Source organism: Myotis yumanensis, unplaced genomic scaffold (genome assembly GCF_028538775.1).
Source record: "Myotis yumanensis isolate MYYU_CA2020_CCGP unplaced genomic scaffold, mMyoYum1.0.hap1 SCAF_5, whole genome shotgun sequence".
Classification (NCBI taxonomy): Eukaryota; Metazoa; Chordata; class Mammalia; order Chiroptera; family Vespertilionidae; genus Myotis; species Myotis yumanensis.
Window position 1 is genome coordinate 79,120,618 of NW_027223756.1, and position 15,729 is coordinate 79,136,346.

General features: G+C 51.1%; 1 protein-coding gene across 2 annotated transcripts in view; it reads left to right on the forward strand.

Annotated features, from left to right (window-relative positions):
- Window positions 1-14,075, forward strand: part of CHAF1A (chromatin assembly factor 1 subunit A) — a 34,342-nt gene extending 20,267 nt beyond the window's left edge. The window contains exons 9-15 of one of the 2 annotated variants that reach the window (XM_070415843.1): window positions 263-431; window positions 829-909; window positions 1,412-1,501; window positions 2,247-2,499; window positions 3,093-3,583; window positions 12,832-12,928; window positions 13,592-14,075. In XM_070415843.1, coding sequence (XP_070271944.1) covers window positions 263-431; window positions 829-909; window positions 1,412-1,501; window positions 2,247-2,499; window positions 3,093-3,583; window positions 12,832-12,928; window positions 13,592-13,692 — 1,282 coding nt within the window. In that variant the 3' untranslated portion in view covers window positions 13,693-14,075. The remainder of the gene's footprint in view (window positions 1-262; window positions 432-828; window positions 910-1,411; window positions 1,502-2,246; window positions 2,500-3,092; window positions 3,584-12,831; window positions 12,929-13,591) is intronic. The other variant, XM_070415841.1, reaches the window with a different exon arrangement.
- Window positions 14,076-15,729: the final 1,654 nt, after the last annotated feature.

Here is a 15,729-nt window from a genome sequence, read left to right on the forward strand (position 1 = left end):
GTTCTTGCTGATTCACTTACTACTCTCCATGGCCCTGCTCACAGACATGCCCTGGGGCAGCAACATGGTGGCACTTTCGTTTCTCCCTCCTTGCTTTGTGTCTCTGGAGTAAATGTTCCCTTAGCCTTCTTCAGGAGTAGGTGCTGCTGCTGCTTAATGGTTACCTGCCTTTGTAGACTGTTGGTGACCTGCTTCCGTGGGAAGATGGGGTGACCGCATCACCTGGGAGGCATATGAGTGAGTGCAGTGTCTTACTCCTCAGTGATGTGGTGATAGTGGAAAGCAGCAAAGTAGATGGCATTCCTGAAAGGAAGAAGTTTGGCAGGATGAAGCTCCTGCAGTTTTCTGAGAATCACCGACCAGCATATTGGGGGACATGGAATAAGACGACGACGGTCATCCATCCAAGGGACCCCTGGGCCCAAGACAGGGTGAGCATGCAAGCAGAAGTGCCAATGGTCTAGACCAGCCGTGGGCAAACTATGGCCCGCGGGCCGGATCCGGCCCGTTTGAAATGAATAAAACTAAAAAAAAAAAAGACCGTACCCTTTTATGTAATGATGTTTACTTTGAATTTATATTAGTTCACACAAACACTCCATCCATGCTTTTGTTCCGTCCCTCCCGTCCAGTTTAAGAACCCACTGTGGCCCTGGAGTCAAAAAGTTTGCCCACCCCTGGTCTAGACACACCTGTCTTTCTGTGTTTTCTTCTCAGTTTGCCTTTACACTGGTCTCTTTAATTCCGTATGTATTCTATTTTCTGCTCTGCCCTTTCCTCCCAACCCTGAGAGGTGGCAATGACGCACTGCATGTCTTGTTTTCTCAGAAGCTCCTGGACTATGAGGTGGACAGTGATGATGAGTGGGAAGAGGAGGAGCCAGGAGAGTCTCTCTCTCACAGTGAAGGGGTGAGTGCAGACCTAGAATGGTTGCAGCTTCCATCAGAGGACGCAACAGCCTTAGGCTGGATTCCTTTACATAGTTTCTGTGTTACCTGCAGAGTTGTCTGAAAATGTCAGCCAACAGTTTACATCTGGATTCCCAACTTCTCTTGGACTACCTTATTTGGCAACGCTAACCCGCTCACCAAGCAGTAGTGGGTTGTTACTGAGCAGTGTTGCCCCTTCTAGATGGGGCACATCCATTCTCTAGTTCACCCAGGCCCCCACCACTGCCTCTTGCCTTATTGGGTGACTTTATTGTTTGTGTTCTCCCCCTCACACACCCCATCCTCACACACTGCAATATAATCGGACTCGTTTATGGGGTTTTGGTTGATCCTCATGGTGTCTATAGGAACAACAGCAGTTTGTGGCTTTTTTTTTTCTTCCTTAGACATATACAGATTTAAATTTTTAATGAAGCATGTATTCTGTTTCCACGTGTGAACATACTTTTTTTTTCTTTGAGGATGATGATGATGAAGTAGAAGATGAAGATGAGGATGATGGTTTTTTCGTACCTCATGGGTACCTGTCTGAGGATGAGGGAGTAACTGAGGTGAGCGTATGCACAGGGAGGTGACTGGCTTGGAGAAGAGCCCAGTTGGGCTGGAGCTTGGTAGCTGCCTGGGGACAGTGCTCAAGGGTCGCAGTCCATCTATGGCCGGTCCCGCATGTATCTCACTTCTCATATCCATGAAGGTGAGCCCCAATGTGTGATTGGTTGTGGAAATGCTAGACCCTGAGCTGGAGTTAGTCTGGAAGGGTGGGAGAATTTGCAAAGGTGAGAGAAAATTCACTGTGATGGGAGCGCATGAGAAGAAACCCGGTCAGAGAGTTACTGTGGTTCGTTGGTCAGCTCACCGAACTTTTTTAAATATTTGTTTAGCTGAATGTAATTAGCATACATTTATTCCGTTTAATGAGTTTTAATGATTGACAATATTTGTGGAACCACCACTGGATATAAAATACAGAAGTTTCCATTTTTCCAGAAGGTTCCCCCATTTCCCTTTGAGTTTACCCCACCAACAACAGCAGCAACAACTTTCTAAATTTTGCCACATGGTTAAACTTTTGAGTAAGCCATTTTTGGGGCTCCAAAGGCCTATCGGTTGTGAAATGATTTTGTCTCAAAGTCATACTTGAAGGGCATGTGTCTCATACACATTTCCAACCAATGAGGCAGGCTGGTGTCCCCATAAGCATGTCTGCCTTAAAGAGTGGTATCATCTGGTGTGGGAGATGCCCAGCTCTGTGGCTGTACTGGGCATGTAATGTCGACCTGTTCTCTCACCTGCAAGGAGTGTGCTGACCCCGAGAACCACAAGGTCCGCCAGAAGCTGAAGGCCAAGGAATGGGACGAGCTTTTAGCCAAGGGAAAGCGGTTCCGCGTGCTCCAGCCCGTGAAGATTGGCTGCATCTGGGCGGCAGACAAGGATGGCAGCGCCGACCTGAAGGTGCTAGAGCAGTTCACGGCATGCCTTCTAGAGACAGTTCTCCCCGAGGAGGAGCAGACACCTAAGGCCTCCAAGAAAAAGAAGAGGGACCAGCACAGTGAGTGCTGGCTTGGGGCAGGGGTGGAAGGGGGTAGGGCTCCCAGTTGCACCCGAGGCCCAGATCTGTCCAGGGCCAAAGGCAGGCGACTTCTTAGGCAAGTGAATTAATAATTTAGAAGTTATTTCAACAAATCACAAAGGCTAGCACTCACTGGACACATCTGTTTCTTCTCTGATATTCACAACAGCAGTACAAGGCAGCTAGTTTAATTAGCCCATTTTACCAACAGGGACACAGACCCAGAGTGCTTGGTCCAGGGTCACTATCATTCCTAACTTCTGTGCCTCCTCACTATTCAAAGCTGGGGAGGACCAGTGACTCAGAATGAGAGTATGATGGCCACTACTAAGGAAACACAGGTGCATAAAGTCAGTCGCGATGGTTTTATCTGAATGAATCTGCCTTGTGAAATTTGGGCTTCACAGAATCTCTTCCAGATCAAGTTCATATATCTAAAAGCTATCCTTAAAAGGCCATCTGAAACTGATTGTGTCCCTCAATCTTGGTGACAGGTTCAGGAACCATGTGCAGTATTTATTGCTATTTTCCCATGTCTGACACCCACTTGTGTCCTCTCCTCTCCCTGCCAGTCTTGGCCCAGTTGCTCCCGCTGCTGCACGGGAATGTGAATGGAAGCAAAGTGATCATCCGGGAATTCCAGGAATGCTGCCGCCAAGGACTGCTTGGCAAGGACACGAGCAGTCTTGAGAGCAGCTCCGCCAGTCCTCCGAGCCCTGGCTCTTCCCGCCCGCAGACCCCCACCACCAGCGAGGACAATGCCGTCCCCTCCAAGGCCAGGCTCAAGCGTATTATTTCCGAGAACTCGGTGTACGAGAAGAGGCCTGATTTCAGGATGTGCTGGTACGTCCACTCACAGGTGCTGAAGAGCTTTGATCAGGAGCACCTGCCCGTGCCGTGCCAGTGGAGTTATGTCACTATGGTGCCCTCAGCCACCAGGGAGGACAGTGGCAGCATCCCCACCCCAGGGCCCAGCCAGGGGACACCCATCTCGCTAAAGAGGAAGTCAGCAGGAAGCATGTGCATCACTCAGTTCATGAAGAAGCGCAGGCATGATGGGCAGGTGAGCAGTGGGGTGCTTCAGGGCCTGGGTGGGGCAGGGAGGCCTCCAACGTGGCTTTTTTATTCTTACATTCACAGCAAAATTGAGGCAACAAAATTGTTCAAAATTGAGGGGAAAGTACAGAGATTTTCCATATTTCCTACCCCTCAACACACACATGCACAGCCTTTCTGGCATCAACATCCCCCACCAGAGCCCTATGCTCGTTAGAGTCAATGAACTCACGTTGATACATCATTAACATCCAAAGTCCATAGTTGACATTAGGATTCACTCTTGGTGTGGTACATTCTGTGGGTTTGGAAAATATGTAAGATGTATCCACCATTACAGTATTATACTATACTAGAGGCCCGGTGCACAAAAATTTGTGCACTGGGGGGGGAGAGGTGGTCCCTCAGCCCTGCCTGTGCCCTCTCGCAGTCTGGGACCCCTCAGGAGATAACGACCTGCTGGCTTAGGCCTGCTCCTGGGTGGCAGAGGGCAGGCCCAATCCCTAGGTGCAGCCCCTGGTCGGGCTCAGAGCAGGGCTGATTGGGGAGTTGGGGCGCCACCCCCTGTCATGCACAGAGCAGAGCAGATGGGGAGGTTGCGATGCCACCCCTAGTCACACTCAGGGTAGGGCCGATTGGGGGGTTGGGGCACCGCCCTCTGTCACACTCAAGGCAGGATCGATAGGGAAGTTGCGGCGCCACCCCCTGCCACGCACAGAGCAGGGCCGATCAGGGGGTTGGGGCACTGCCCCCTGCCATGCACAGAGCAGGGCCGATCAGGGGGGTTGGGGCTCCATACTCTGTCACACACAGAGCAGGGCCCATCAGGGGTTTGGGGAGCTCCCTCTTGTCATGCACAGAGCAGGGTTAATCAGGGGTTTTGGGAGCTCCCCCCTGTCATCCACAGAGCAGGGCCGATCAGGGGGTTGGGGAGCTGCCCCCTGTCACACACAGAGCAGGGCCCATCAGGGGTTTGGGGAGCTCCCCGTTGTCATGCACAGAGCAGGGCCCATCAGGGGGTTGGGGAGCTGCCCCCTTGTCACACACAGAGCAGGGCCAATCAGGGGGTTGAGGAGCTCCCCCCTGTCACGCACAGAGTAGGGCCAATAGGGGAGCTGGGGCACCGCCCCCTGTCACATACAGAGCAGGGCCCGTGGGGGGGGGGGGGGGGGCGGGTAGTTGAGGTGCCACACCCTGTCACACTCAGGGCAGGGCCGATGAGGAGGTATGGCTCTACCCCGTCTCACATAGAGCAGGGCCCGTGGGAGGGTTGGGGCGCCGCCACTGTCACACACAGAGCTGCAGGGCAATCAGGGGGTTGGGGCGCCGCCCTCTATCACCCACAGAGCAGGGCTGATCAGGGGGTTGGGGCGCTGCCCCCTGTCACACACAGAGCCGCAGGGCAATCAGGGGGTTTGGTCGCTGCCCCCTGTCACGCTGATCCCGGTGCCGGGAGGCCTCGAGGCTCTGCTGATCCCGCCCGGCAGGGTCACAGATCCGGGTCCCAGACCGCAGACAGCCTTGCCTGCTGCCGCCTGCCTTCAGTATGCAAATTAGCCACCATCTTGTTGCTTCAGGGTGGGGGTCCCACTGGGGTGCCTGGCCAGTCTGGGTGAGGGGCTGAGGGCCGTTTCCAGGCTGGCGGGCGACTGAAGCTCCAAACCTCTCCTTTTTTTCTTTTTTTTTTATTCTGGCATTTATTTACCTTCTATGGCTGTCACTGGAGCTGAGAGCCGGCTTTCTCTCTGAGGCTCGGCTGAAAGCAGGTTTCTGGCCTTTGTTTTCTGTATTCGAAACAATGTTGCGACTCCAGCTCTGAGATCCCGGCTGACTGACAGGAGGTTTCTGGAGTTTTGTTTATCTTCTATAAATGTTACTATGTTTCCAACTGAAGCTCAGAGGCCGGCGGGGAACGTTGGAGTCCGCAGCAAGCAAGCCTCCTGTTAGCTTCCAGCTGCCTGGCTGCCGGCCGCCATCTTGGCTGACAGTTAATTTGCATAAGGATATGCTGATTAGCCAATGGGAAGGGTAGCGGTTGTACGCCAATTACCATGTTTCTCTCTCTTTTTTTTTTTTTTCTTTTTTTTTAAATATATTTTATTGATTTTTTACAGAGAGGAAGGGAGAGAGATAGAGAGTTAGAAACATCGATGAGAGAGAAACATCGATCAGCTGCCTCCTGCACATCTCCCACTGGGGATGTGCCCGCAACCCAGGTACATGCCCTTGACCGGAATCGAACCTGGGACCCTTGAGTCCGCAGGCCGACGCTCTATCCACTGAGCCAAACCGGTTTTGGCTACCATGTTTCTCTTTTATTAGTGTAGATAGTTTCATTGCCCTAAGAATCCTCTCTTCATTCATTCTCCTATTCATTCTCCTCCCCTCCTAACCCCTGGCAACCACTGATCCTTTTACTATATCCAACGTTTTCTCTTTTCCAGAATCTCACATTGTTGGACTCATACAATATATAGGCTTTTCAGATTGACTATTTCACTTAGTTATTTGCATTTAAGCTTCCTCATATCTTTTCATTGCTTGATGGCACCTCAGTATATGGTCCTCACTTTAGGTCAGCATCTCACAGAGTTATAGATTTTATTGAAGGTGTGGTAAGAGCTGGATCTCCCGCTCAAATCAGAGCCCCTTTCAGGAGAGCGGTGCTGCTCTGGGAGCTGTGCTCTGAAGATATAGCTGTGGTGACAGAGGAGGAGAGTTGGTATACGCCCCTTTCACTCCCCGCTCCCACTCCCTGATCTGACATGAGTTACTATGAGGCTTAGAAAATAAAATCAGGGCTTGGAGGCAAGAGAAATTGCTCCTGGAATGTGGCAGTAAACCTTAAACTCACAGCAAGAGGGACTATCAGAACAGTCCAGTGTCAACTTGACATTCCCCAGAGCACCTACCCATTAGCACTTGTGTGCAAAGCTCTGCCTGCTTATGGATGCACTTGGTGCTGTGGGGAGCCCACTGGATGAGGAGGGGGCTCCAAACTCCCAAAAACTTCCCTCTCTGGGCCTGGGCCCAAAATGATGGGCTTCATTAGATCCATTAGGTGTTTGAGCCACACAGTATTTTTTGTGGTTGATGTCGTTGCTAACCCAGCCTTAGAAGGAACCCACATGTGGCTATTCTGGTTGAAACAAGCTGGGGACCCCGATTTGAAAATGGGTGGTAATGGAAGACACCTTTTGCGTGAACTCATAAGTAGCATTCCCAGGCCTCTGCCCCATCAGCCCTCCCTCGGTCACCTTTGTGCTGTTGTCTGCTTCATTGGGGTGGGGTAGAATCCCACACAGTTAGTGTGGGGGCTCAGCCGCATTTCTGAGCTTCGCTTCCCTTGTGGTCAACCTTGTCTGTGTTCATAACCCATGTTTCCCTACATGAAAAACTGGTTTTGCCCCATTACATTCCAGGCACTGTGCTAGGCATCTTATGTGAATTCCTGTGTTCAATGGTGGTAAGAAGCTTCATTCTCTAACTGAACCTCCAGGATAGAGAAATTAAGCCAGGGAGTGCTCTCCCAGGTTAGAGATAGATATGGGAGAAAGCATGTGCCTGGGAATCAGTGAAATGAGGCATGTCACCCGGTGATAAACATGCAGCAGCAGCCATGTGCAGTTGTATGGATTCCACTCCCTGTTACAGAAGCACTGCCCAGGAAAGGGGTTAAAAACCTTAGGAGATCTGGGTATGCTGGCCCCCATAACTGATTCAGCAGGTGGTTAGGTGGTTAAAGTCTGCATTTCAAAGCCCCTTCTCACGGAGTCCTTTGGAAAGAATCTAGGACCATAGCATAGGGCAGCATAGTGGGTGCTGGCTTTTTTTTTTTTAAATATATTTTTATAGATTTCAGAGGGAAAGGGAGAAGGAGAGATAGAAACATCAATGATGAGAATCATTGATTGGCTGGCTCCTGCATGCCCCCTACTGGGGATCAAGCCTACAACCCAGGCATGTGACCTTGACCGGAATCAAACCCGGGAGCCTTCAGTCCGCAGGCTGATGTTCTATCCACTGAGCCAAACCAGCTAGGGTGGGTGCTGGTTCTTTGGAATGTTCTAGGAGTGGATTTGTGGACATTCAGCCTCACCCCTGCTCCTTGGAATGCTCAAGTTTGGACACCCTGCTTGACAGCCCTGAGTCGCCAGGACTATGTCTGACCTCAGGTAACAGAGCTCCTATTTTGTGGGGGTTTACCTCCAGCAACTAGTCCTGAGCTCATGTAACATCCTAGTCCAGTAGCCGGGTCCTCCTGTCCCCCCCCCCCCCCCCCCCTTAGTCTGTGGCCAGCAGTAGCTGGAAAGGAATGCTCACCCCAGCCGACTTCCATTGGTGTCTTTCTGGACAAAATGCTTAGGCACAGCCACTGTGAGTTGCAAGAGAGACTGGGAAATGAGAACTGACCACCCTCCGCCCCTGCTTGGCGGGGGGGATGCATGGGTAAGGCCTGCTACCACATAGCACCGACACAAAGTGGGAGACAGGTACAACTTTCTAGAAGGGAAGATTGGAGGGGCATGTAGAACACTTCCCCCTACATTTTGATAAAGCTTGCGTATTTCTGCACCCTTGGAAGTAGTTGTAGCTAAACTATAAATGTGTGTGAGTGTTAAGAATATTTAAATCTTTATTTAGAGTTCAAAAATCATCATAAACCCTGAGTTTGCAAGTTATTATGATCTAGTTAGATAAACAGGCTAAGGTGAGACTTCAGCTCTGTCACCAAATGTCTCTGGCACCAGGGCGACCCAGATTTGTGGGCCTTGGTTTTATTTTAAAATGGGGAGAGGTTCTGTTTCTCCTTTCTAGTCAAATATATTCTACTAGAGGCCTGGTGCACAAAAATTTGTGCACTCGGGAGGCTGGGTGAGGGGGGTCCCCCAGCCCGGCCTATGCCCTCTCGCAGTCTGGGACCCCTCCGGAGATAACGACCTGCTGGCTTAGGCCTGCTCCTGGGTGGCAGAGGGCAGGCCCAATTCCTAAGTGCAGTCCCTGGTCAGGCTCAGAGCAGGGCCGACTGGGGAGTTGGGGCGCCCCCCCATCATGCACAGAGCAGGGTAGATCGGGAGGTTGCGATGCCACCCTCAGTCACGTTCAGGGTAGGGCCGATTGGGGGATTGGGGCACTGCTCCCTGTCACATTCAAGGCAGGGTCGATGGGGAGGTTGTGGTGCCACCCCCTGTCACACACAGAGCAGGGCCGATCAGGGGGTTGGGGCGCTGCCCCCTGTCACTCACAGAGCAGGGCCCATCGGGGGGGTTGGGGCTCCATACCCTGTCACACACAGAGCAGGGTCAATCAGGGGGTTGGGGAGCTCCCCCCATCACGCACAGAGCAGGGCCGATAGGGGATTTGGGGCACCGCCCCCTGTCACACACAAAGCAGGGCGGATCAGGGGTTTGGGGCGCTGCACCCTGTCACACTCAGGGCAGGGCCAATGGGGAGGTTATGGCTCTACCCTGTCACACACAGAGCAAGGCCCGTGGAGGGTGGTTGGGGCGCCACCCTCTATCACCCACAGAGCAGGGCCGATCAGGGGGTTGGGGCGCCACCACTGTCACACTCAGGGCAGGGCCGATGGAGAGGTTATGGCTCTACCCTGTCACACACAGAGCAGGGCCCGTAGGGGGTGGGGGGGGTTGGGGCGCTGCACCCTGTCACACACAGAGCAGGGCCGATCAGGGGGTTGGTGCACTGCACCCTGTCAAACACAGAGCCGCAGGGCAATCAGGGGATTGGGGAGCTCCCCCCTATCAGGCACAGAGCAGGGCTGATCAGGGGGTTGGGGCGCCTTCCCCTGTCACAAACAGAGCAGGGCAGATAGGGAGGTTGTGGCCCCGCCCCCGTCACACACAGAGCTGCAGGGCGATCAGGGGGTTTGGGCGCTGCCCCCTGTCACGCGGATACTGGTGCCGGGAGCCTCGCTGCTTTGCTGATCCGGGTGCTGGGAGGCATATTACCCTTTTACTATATAGGATAGAGGCCTGGTGCACGGTAGGAGCTGGCTGGTTTGCCCTGAAGGGTGTCCTAGATCAGGGTGGGAGTCCCCACTGGGGTGCCTGGCCAGTCTGGGTGAGGGGCTGAGGGCTGTTTTCTGGCTGGTGAGTGACTGAAGCTTCCAAGCGCTCCTTGTTTTCTTTTCTTTTTTTTTTATTCTGGGCCAGCTTTAGCTCTGAGGCTTCGCTGCTGAAAACATGGATACAATGTTTCGGTCTGCCTGGCTTTCAGTCTGGCTGGTTTCTGGAGTTTTGTTTACCTTCTTATTTGCAACATAGTATATAGTTGCTTAGACTTGCAGTTGAGAGGCCGGCAAGTGAGGCGGGGAACGTTGGAGTCCACAGCAAGCAATCCTCATGCTCGCTTCAGTGCCTGGCTGCCGGCCGCCATCTTGGCTGACAGTTAATTTGCATATACTCACTGATTAGCCAATGAAAAGGGTAGCGGTCGTACGCTAATTACCATGTTTCTCTTTTATTAGTGTAGATGATCAAAACAAAACTAAAACCCCAGCTGGTTTGGCTCAGTGGATAGAGTGTCGGCCTGTGGCCTAAAGGGTCCCTGGTTCGATTCCAGTCGAGGGCACATGCCCAGGTTGCGGGCTTGATTTCCAGTATGGGGTGTGCAAGAGGCAGCCAATCAATGATTGTCTCTCATCATTGATGTTTCAATCTCCCTTCTCCCTTCCTCTCTGAAATCAATAAAAATATATTTAAAATGAAACAAAAAACAAAACTAAAAGACTGGTGTTATACAGCTGTAGTTCTTGACAGTTGCCAAATATCTAATTCCTGCCCATTTTACATGTTCCCCCTTTTCCATCTCTGCATCTACCACATGCGGCAGTGACAATGGGGTGACAAGCTTTCCCATTACAATAAGCTGCTGACAGCTCAGCACAGTGGATTCAGGTGTCATCCTAAATTCCCACTGTAGAATATTTTACAGCCTGTCCTGTGTCTGGAGAGTTATGGATAGTGGTTCCACTATAATTGTGTTTCCTGTCTTCTGTTCAGCCCAGTGACCAGGGGAGGCTATGAAGAAATCCCTCTGTTCCTTTTGCTTAATAGACCCAAACCAACATCCCCAAATCCACATAGTTGAGAGCTGAGCTGTCTGTTCTTGGTCAGTCAGTTCTTTTTTTTTAATTCTCACCCAATGAAATTTTTGCATTGATTTTTAGAGAGAATGGAAGAGAGAGGGAAAGACAGAAATATCGATGTGAGAGAAACACATCGATTAGTTGCCTCCTGCACTCACTCTGACCAGGGCCTAGGCAGGGGAAGAGCCTGCAACTGAGGTATGTGTCCTTGACCAGAATTGAACCCGGGACCTTCAGTCCACAAGCTGACGCTCTATCCACTGAGCCAAACCAGCTAGGGCGGTCAATCACTTCTTTAGAATAGTTAGAAATCGCCGTCAGCATCCTTAGGTGGCAGCTCCTGCTTTTGCTGTGGGACCATTCCTATCTTAGTGACGCTCCAGCCACCAAAGAGTCTGGGCATGGAGCGTACACACCAGGAACTGTGATGCTGCAAACTTGAGCCCAGTCTGCCAGCCAGGCCAGGAACCCAATGTGCAAATCTTACTGCTCTGTCATTCTTTTCCCAGGCAAATGGAGATTTTTGTAGCAGAGGAATTTCAAAGTGTTTTCAGAAGTAGCCTCTCTGTTTAAATAAGTCTGTTCCTGCCTCCTCTGCTAGTTAGTTCCCTTTGTTCATTTACAGAGAAAGTGAGCCCTTGTGTGGATGGTTGGTGTTTAAAATCAGTCCTGCTACGTTCCACCTTGTCTTTCTGTTCCCTCTGCTGAATGCCAATGAAAACAGCCCAGGAATCTTTGTTGGAAAGTCTAGCCCCAGTAGAGGCCTTCCCGCTGTCCCCTGTCCTTCCTGACTTCTGTCCACAATTGCCCAGATGATAGTCACGCTGGCCAAACTGGTCTAAGCATAAATTGAGTTGTCAAGCATCAGGCAGAAGGTACAGAGAAAGCACTGACCAACTGGGCTCTCAATCGTTTATTTCAAATAATAAATTCCAAGAAACTGTATGCTTTATCAATTTTTCTTTCAAACCAACCCAGAAACCCAGAATTCTAATTTGAAAACAGTTCACAAATTATTTTTGTGATAAGGTAAATATGATAATGGTAGTTTTCAAAGCTCTGAATTAGTTCATTGAAAGGAACTTGCCAAGGTTTGCTTGGTCATCAGCTATCAAATGGACTCCTCCATGAGTTATTTATTTATTTTTTTTAAATATATTTTATTGATTTCTTACAGAGAGGAAGGGGGAGGGATAGAGAGTTAGAAACATCGATGAGAGAGAAACATCGATCAGCTGCCTCTTGCACACCCCCTACTGGGGATGTGCCCGCAACCAAGGTACATGCCCTTGACCGGAATCGAACCTGGGACCCTTGAGTCCGCAGGCCGATGCTCTATCCACTGAGCCAAACCGATTAGGGCATCCTCCATGAGTTATTAAAACGGTAGAGGAGCCCTAGCTGGTTTGGCTCAGTGGATAGAGTGCCAGCCTGCATACTGAAGGGTCCCAGGTTTGATTCTGGGCAAGGGCACATGCCCAGGTTGCAGGCTCGATTCCCAGTAGGGGGCGTGCAGGAGACAGCCAATCAATGATTCTCATCATTGATGTTTCTGTCCCTCTCCCTTCCTCTCTGAAATCAATAAAAGTATATATATTTATTTTTTAAATTTTTTTATTGATTATAGAGAGGAAGGGAGAGGAAGAGAGATAGAAACATCATTGATGAGAGAGAACCATGGATCGGATATCTCCTGCACGCCCCCCAGTGGGGACCAAGCCTGAGACCCAGGCATGTGCCCTTGATCGGAATCGAACCCGGGATCCTTCAGTCCGCAGGCCAAAGCTCTATCCACTGAGCCAAACCGGCCAGGGCAAAAAGTATATATATATTTTTTTAAATATTTTTTGATTTTTTTACAGAGAGGAAGGGAGAGAGATAGTTAGAAACATCGATGAGAGAGAAACATCGATCAGCTGCCTCCTGCACACCTCCTACTGGGGATGTGCCCGCAACCAAGGTACATGCCCTTGATCGGAATCGAACCTGGGATCCTTCAGTCCAGAGGCTGACACTCTATCCACCGAGCCAAACCAGCCAGGGCTATATTTTTTAAAAAATGGTATAGACACGTGTAGCAGGAGGGGTTACACACTGGTCTGCCCAAAGTGCCCATGCTGATGACCTGTGATCCCTTGCCTGTTCAGGTCGGAGCTGGGGACCTGGATGGCTTCCAGGCAGACACGGAGGAGGAGGAGGAAGAGGATGGTGACTGTGTGATGATGGACATCTCGGATATTGCTGGTGAGAACAGCCCCAGTCCCTCTTCTCATGCAGGCTGGCAGCAGGGGGAAGAGCACTTGCACTGTTACCTTTTCACTGGCTCTCTTTTGTACATAGTGGGGGTTGAGTTAAAAGATTGTGAAAGGCCCTGGGCGGGCTGGTTTAATGGTGTGGGTGGGCAGTTGGGTCCAATCCAGGCCCTGGAGGATCTGACTTTGTTTCCTAAGCTACATTTAGGAAACCAAAGAACTGAAGGTTGGTTGCCACCTTGGTGGGTGATGGATGGGCTGTGTTAGGAAGAGTCCTGGAGTTGGGGGTCCTGGCACAAGTGAGGTACCTCTGAACTAAGCTGCTCCAGGGAAAAAGAAGCAAGCAGTGATGCGAGGCTCGGGGAGCCTGATGTCCGGTGATCCTTGACAGAGCCACTTGGCTTCGGTGTCCTAGTTTCTTCCCCTTTGCCATGGGGCCTCGGGCCTAGATTTGGCTTTTCCCCTGAGTGAGCTGAAGAGGGGACAGGGAGTACATGTGTCTAGAAAAAGGAGACGGGTCTGGGGGCTACAGCCATGCTTCTTGTCTAACCACGGTCGGATCAGGAGATCTTACCCCACGAAGGCTCTCAGAGTTGTTTCAGGCCCTGGTGACACAGGTACAGACACTAAAGCCCCTACCTCTCTTGCCTTGCAGAGGTCCAGGACCCTTGTGTAACCACTCCCAGTGCTGGAAGGCCTGTGGGAATGGACACCAGCGAGAGCCCCATGCCCTCCAACTCACTCAGCCCCTCCTGAGCACCCCAAACTGGCTGGCGTGTGTATGTAGAATGGTTAGGGTTTTCTCAGATGCTTCTCAGATACTTGAAAGTCCTATGATTCCTGTGTAAAGAGCACTTTGTCCTGCTTCGCATACGCCCCCTCAAGGGTTGGAAAGTATATAGGATGCTTGATTCATTCTTTTTTATATTTGTAAAAATTTCCCCTCGAAGCTGCATACTAATCTGCCCTTTAATAAAGCATTATCGCAGTGTGTTGGCCTGTACGGGGAATCCCAATTGTGCCCTAAGGATCCTGAGCAGGCACTATGATGAAATGCTTATAAATGAACTGGAGCCCTGCTGGTGTCGTATGGCACCAGGACTGACATGGATATGTATAAACTTATTGTCTAGCCCTGACCTGGTGTGTCTGTCATCTTTTCAACATATCGTCTGTGAGTGGGTGTGTACCTTCACCTGTGGCCTGAGCCCTATGTTGTGCTCGCAAGTGTCCATTCCTTCTACCCCACACGTGGTACTGTGGCATCTGTATCAAGCTTTCCACTTTGCAAAAGCACTGTCTCAACACTTTGTTGTAATGACTAGTTCAGGGTGTAGCTTCTCAGCGGGTGCTTGTGCCCATCAGCTCTTCCTGCCCCTTGGGAAGTGAGCAGGGCATATTTTGCGTTTCTAAGCCCTGAATCCTGGCTTCCAGATGGACTTCAGGGTCAGGCCACATCACAGGAGAGTATTGAAATAGTGGAGCCAACTAAAGATGCTGGAGCCTTGGTCCATGAGGCCCTGGAGCGGCCCCACATTGGGGCAGTGATAGTCCCACAGAGGCATTTGAGCATGTGTGAGCTGAGATTTTGGCAGAGTTCACATACTCCATCCAACCTGGACTCCTGCCGACCCCTCATATCTAGACAGTAGAGGGTTGATTTTGTTCCTACTGCCCCCACGGGAGAAGAGCCAGCAGGCATATCAGTGTGCAGAACAGTTTATATCAGCTGGATACAACCAAACAGGGCAACTGAACCCTGTGGCTGTGTGGTGGCCAAGACTCCTCAGGTTTTCCGCTCCCACAAACACCCTGATCCTCCTCCAGGAGCCCCATAAGGATGGGGCTGAGAAACACCCCAGTTGCAGGTGAGAACATGAGCCTTGGCCAGAACCTCCCACTGGAGGTAGGGTGCAGCTGAATACAGGCTTGTGCTCAGGATAGAGGCACATGTGTTAAACCTGTGGACACAACTCCCTGTAAAGTATCCTCAAGCCTGTTTTAGTTGGGTATCTGACAACTGACAGTTGAATCCTAGCAGCAGTCGGGGACAGGGAAGGGATGGATCTAAGTGACAGGGTGAGACCATGCTGGGTTCCCAAGATATGGCAGCAAAAGAGACAGGCCTAGGTCCAACATCTGCTGGTGGCCTATGTGTGAGGCGAGGGCATGCATGGGGGCAACTTGCTTGCTGAGGTTACAAGGGATTATTGCTTTTGAAATCACATTTGGGGCCTTGAAGCTTCATGTCTGTCACATAGCTGGCAGTGGCCAGAGGACCAGCCACCCAGGTCTCCATGCAGGGGAGAATCTAACAGAAACCAAGCCAGCAGCCCACCTGGGGCTGAGCGGGGAGGGGACGATCCAGGTGAGTGATTGAGGGGGCATCTCCCAGCCTGGCTATGACCAGGAGTACCTTTGACACTCCTGGCCTTGGTTTCCTTTTTAGTTCCCTGTAGCTGTAACCCCGTGGTCGGCAAACTGGCTCACGAGCCAGTGCAGCTCTTTGGCCCCTTGAGTGTGGCTCTTCCTAAGCCTTAGGAGTACCCTAAATAAGTTAGTAACAATTGCCGAAACCAGTTTGGCTCAGTGGATAGAGCGTCGGCCTGCGGACTGAAAGGTCCCAGGTTCCATTCCGGTCAAGGGCATGTACCTAGGTTGCGGGCACATCCCCAGTAGGAGATGTGCAGGAGGCAGCTGATCGATGTTTCTCTCTCCCTTCCTCTCTGTAAAATATCAATAAAATATATTTAAAAAAAAAAAAGTTAGTAACAATGTACCTACCTATATAGT